This window comes from Bison bison, unplaced genomic scaffold (genome assembly GCF_000754665.1).
Source record: "Bison bison bison isolate TAMUID 2011002044 unplaced genomic scaffold, Bison_UMD1.0 scf7180017864192, whole genome shotgun sequence".
NCBI classification, from domain to species: domain Eukaryota; kingdom Metazoa; phylum Chordata; class Mammalia; order Artiodactyla; family Bovidae; genus Bison; species Bison bison.
In genome coordinates this window covers 4,841,785-4,846,475 of record NW_011494764.1, presented here as the reverse complement: position 1 = coordinate 4,846,475, position 4,691 = coordinate 4,841,785, and the positions used below count along the sequence as shown (strand labels likewise).

General features: G+C 63.3%; 1 protein-coding gene across 1 annotated transcript in view; it reads left to right on the top strand.

The window, feature by feature from the left end:
* The window catches only part of ZFPM1 (zinc finger protein, FOG family member 1), a 38,140-nt gene extending 37,016 nt beyond the window's left edge, over positions 1-1,124 (top strand). The window contains exon 11 of the mRNA XM_010844001.1: positions 6-1,124. Within this exon, the coding sequence (XP_010842303.1) occupies positions 6-641 (636 nt within the window). The 3' untranslated portion in view covers positions 642-1,124. The remainder of the gene's footprint in view (positions 1-5) is intronic.
* The last annotated feature ends 3,567 nt before the right edge of the window (positions 1,125-4,691 follow it).

The following is a 4,691-nucleotide window of genomic DNA, read 5'->3' as shown; positions in this document are numbered from 1 at the left end:
GCCAGGAAGCGGCCGAAGGCCCTATCGACCTAAGTAAGAAGCCGCGACGCCAGGCTCCAGCAGCCGCCCCCGGCCCTGCGCCTGGCCTGGCGGCCCTGGCCGATTACCACGAGTGCACGGCTTGCCGCGTGAGCTTCCACAGCCTCGAGGCCTACCTGGCGCACAAAAAGTTCTCGTGCCCCGCCGCCCCGCGCCGCCTGCGTGCGGCCCCCGAGGACCCGCCCGCCGTCGTCTGCCCCTACTGCCCCCCGAACGGCGTGGTGCGCGGCGACCTCATCGAGCACTTCCGCTTGGCGCACGGCCTGCTGCTGGGCAAGCCCTTAGTTGGTCCAGGCGCGGAGGCCCGGACGCCCTCGCCCGCTGCTCCCCGCGATGGCCTCAACGGTCAGGACCTGCAGGAGCCGCCTGCCAGCAGCCCCCGGCCCGGCCCGCCCCCAGCCGCGTCCCCGGAGGCTGTGCCGACGCCCCCCTCGTATTCGGACAAGGGTGTGCAGACCCCCAGCCAGGGAGCGCCGGCCCCTGTGCCCAACGGCAACCACAGGTACTGCCGCCTGTGCAACATCAGGTTCAGCAGCCTGTCCACCTTCATCGCCCACAAAAAGTATTACTGCTCCTCCCACGCGGCCGAGCACGTGAAGTGAGCGCCCGGCTGCTGCTGCCCTGCAGGGGCCCGGGAAACCACGCACAGGCCTCGGCAGAGGGGCTGCAGGGGGCAGCGCCCGCCTGGACCTTGGCACTTAATAAAGAAGTTCAGTTTGCTGAGCACAGTGGTGGAGCAGCCTAGTTCTCTCTGAGCAGAGGGCCCTACGGGGTGGGCGCACATAGGACCAGCACCACACCTGAGTACACACGGGCCACTGCAGGCCAGAGTCACATGGTTAGTGGCCTTAAGAGTTGGATCTCGCCCAGGGTCGGGCCTGATGGCACTGCTCCGGGCCCCTGGGGCACGGGGACAGCAGGTGCTGGCCTTCCTGGTCCACTGCTGCCCTCCAAGATCCAGCCAGAAGCTCTCTTTTGGGCACCAGATGCCAAAGAGAAGAGCTTCATCCTGGCCAGCTCACAGCTCTTCCACCTGCTCAGTGCTGATCGCTGGATGCCACCTGTCCAGTCACAGGCCACCGAGGCATCCAGGGATGGGAGCACCTTGCTTGCCAAGGCCTATGGGGGCAGAAGGGAGATGGGCAGCCAATTCCCCAAGCCCACAGTGCTCCGTGAGAAGAGCCAGCTCTTGGACTGGAGGCAGCAGGCACCTGTGGTCCTGCAGTGGGCACGAGGTTGGGGCCACCCCACTCCCAGTCTGTCCTGCTGGTGCTGTGGGGGCTGCATGCACCATGGCTGACCATGACCTGGCCCAAACCCAAGCAAGGAATCCAGCTGTGGTCTTGGCACTTGGCAGCTGGGTGTCTGTGGGCTTCCTCCAGCCTGGTGTCCCTTGATTTGAGGTACACAATGTCTTTTTCAAATACAACATACCTGGTTGCTGCTGCTGCTAAGTCACTTCAGTCGTGTCCGACTCTGTGCGACCCCATAGACGGCAGCCCACCAGGATCCCCCGTCCCTGGGATTCTCCAGGCAAGAACACTGGAGTGGGTTGCCATTTCCTTCTCCAATGCATGAAAGTGAAGTTGCTCAGACCTGGTAGCCTACTGCCAAAAAAAAAAAAAGGCCTTTTTCTTCCTCCAAATATCTGAAAGGCTTCCTGCCACACACCCAGACTCACTCTCCTGCCCAAGGCAAGTTCCATCCCACCCAGTCCTCAGTGGTGGAAGACTGAGGAACCTGTGTCAGGACAAGAAGAGCCCCCTCCTGCTTGCTTTTGGCTGACCCTTAGTACCAGGGTGTGACCAGAGTTGCTGGTCAGGGCCTCCGGGGAACCAGCTAGCTTCCTGGCAGATGCCCCCCTTGTGAAGACCATCCCACCCCTGCCCTCCCAGGCTGGGGAAGGGGAGGCCCAGCACCTCATTTGCACAGACTTTGGAGGCTCCACCTCTGAGTGGGACCACGTGAGGCAGAGGCCATTAAACCTCAGGCAGGGTAAATGTCCCTGTGTGCTGATGAGCACAGATGCTCAAAGCAGGAGGATGGGGTCAGCGTCCTCCACCCTCCTGCCCCTCACTGCACGAGTGGAAGACAGCACCACTTGGAAAAGGGCCTCAGGGTCCATGCCCACAGATTGAGTGTGGTGCGCTGCAGGATCCTGCAGCCCGTCCTGAGGGCCCAGAGCCAACCTCTGACCCCTGCCCCAGGCCTGAACTGCTGACCAGGCCAAGCTCTCTGCCCAGCCAAGGTCCCCAGTGCTGAGTCCACCCAACCTCCTAGGACCCCCCCATTGCCCACACCTTGCCTCGAGCCACCCCCATCTCCCTGAGAACTTGCCACCACCGTCACAGCTGCCACCCAGGGACACCAATCTCCAGGAGCCATGATGCTCCCGAACAACCCCCAACTGACGGCTCAGGGCCACCACCCCCATTCGCAGCTCTCTATTCACTCTCATGGGCGGGCACGTGAGTTCCCATGACCCTACCTCTCTCCAGCCCAGCCATGCCCCTTGGCCCCACCTGTGCACCCACTACGTGGCCCTCAAGGGCCCTGACTCATCCAAGACTGAATTCTCGCCCCTACGTCTTCTTCCCACACCTGCGCATGCACAGACCTGCAGCGGCACCCTCATCTACTCACACCTCACTGTCAAAGCAACTGTGATTCTGCCAAACCCACCTCTGCCCGTTCTGGCCCCCAGGTTGCCTAGGCTCTCCCCCAGCCACCAATTCCAAACATTTCAGCTGCTAGGGACAGGTGCCTCCAGCCGTAACCCCCACCTGATGGACTGGACACTTCCCTGGCCAGCGCCCACCGCCCCTCACTGCCAGGACGAGTGGCTGGGAGACCAGATGGCGGCACACCCGGCTTTAGGCCTTCGGGGCTCCTGCTGCACAAAGGTAGCCGCCAGGCCATCCCCAAAAGCCCTGTTCACACTGCTCCAGCCCTTCCTCGCCATCTGCTCCTGCGAAGGGCTGCTCCTGTCATGCGGCTTAGAGACCTTCCCTGACCCTGCATCCTAACACCTGGTCCTCTCCGCAGAACGGCGGTCACTCTTGGGATCTCCTGGTTTTATTTTCTTACCTCCTTCCCCCGCCCCCACCGGCCTCACCTGCCTTGACCACTGCCTCTTGGGCACCTGGCCTCGGGGAGGAGCACGTGATCAGACAAGCTGGGGGAGTGAAAGGACCAGAAGGGAAAAGAGCACTCCCCACCACCTCACAGCCTCCACAAAGCCGGCCTTGCCTGTCCATCGCCTGTTCTCCCACCTTTGGGCAGCCCTCCACACTGAGCCAGTTTCACCCCCCGAGGCCCGATCTGACCAGACAACAATGCATACATAGTACGCACAGCGTGTTGTCCACATTCAAGGCCACAGGCCACCCTCAGCTCCTCCTAACTGGGCCGCCCACCCAGAGTCGTGTGTGCAAACCTCACCCAGGTCGTTGCTCTCCACAGCCCTGAGCACTCCAGGGCCAGTGCTGCCTGCACACCTCTGGGGACAGCCTGGCACCAGGAATCATTGCATATGGACGTTCCTGGCACCACGGGTCAGCAGCGACTCATTTACATGGGCCAGCAGGCCAGGTGACAGGAGCTCCGCTGGCCAGGCTGCCCTGTCTCCTGAGGGGTGGGCGGCGGTGGTGAGTCCCAGCACAAACGGAACGGAGAACAGGCAGCGCACAGCTCGCAGCCCCAAGTCTGGAGCTGCACGGTCCCCACAGAAGGGGAAGCAGCTACAGAGGGGACTGGCCGGCACGGGAGCAGCCCGGAGGGTTTGGCCTTGCATGTCGGGGTACGTGGGAGAAGGTGGAAGTCCCCAGGCAGAGCCCCAGCAGTATCCCTGGAGGTACAGCCTCGCCCCCACCGCTGTCCTCAGGAGGGACACGGCCAGCCATACTCAAGCTGGTGCGGGGAGCCCCATAGCTTAGTGCACACATGGCCACCATCCACATCCGGGCTTCCCCTGACCCCTGCCCAGCCTCGCTCACAGGCCTGCCCTCGCTTGGCTCACACCGGCAGCAGCTGAGAGCACGGACCACGGGCCTCCCAGCCGCCCCAGGGACCACTTAGGAGGGAGTTTCTCTGGGACAGCTCCTAGTTCCCAAGAGCACTCTTCTCCAGGATGGCCATATCCCATCACCCAAGCCGGTGGAGCCCCTGACTGGCTGAACAGGCCAGGGCCTGGGAATCAGCACTGATCAGCTGCCAGCACATTGTTCTCTGGCACGTTTGAGAAATGCCTGCAGGGCAGGTGCACCAGTCTTCGTGCCTCTCTGATCAGCCCAATGGGTGTGGGACGGCCCTGCCGAGGGGCCTCTCCGCTGGTGCAGGACGCAGCCAGGAGGGGCCGGGCCCAGATCTCCACCCTTCAGAAGGGCAGGTGACTGGGATTCTGCGGGGTCCTGTTCACTAGGGGCTCGCAGGCTGGAACCACGCCCAGTGGCAGTCCTGGAGGGAGGTCCCCAGCAGCATCCGGAGAAGGGACCCTTCTCTGATGTGCTTGCGGTCTGACCCTCCCTCAGGGAGCACCCAGGCCCACGGACCCTCTGCTGCCACACAGCTGTCACTGCCACACTCCGCCCTGACCCTGTGGGAGAGACAGCGTCCCCCCGCCTGCCCCTGGTCCACAGGGTCCCCCTGGCCTG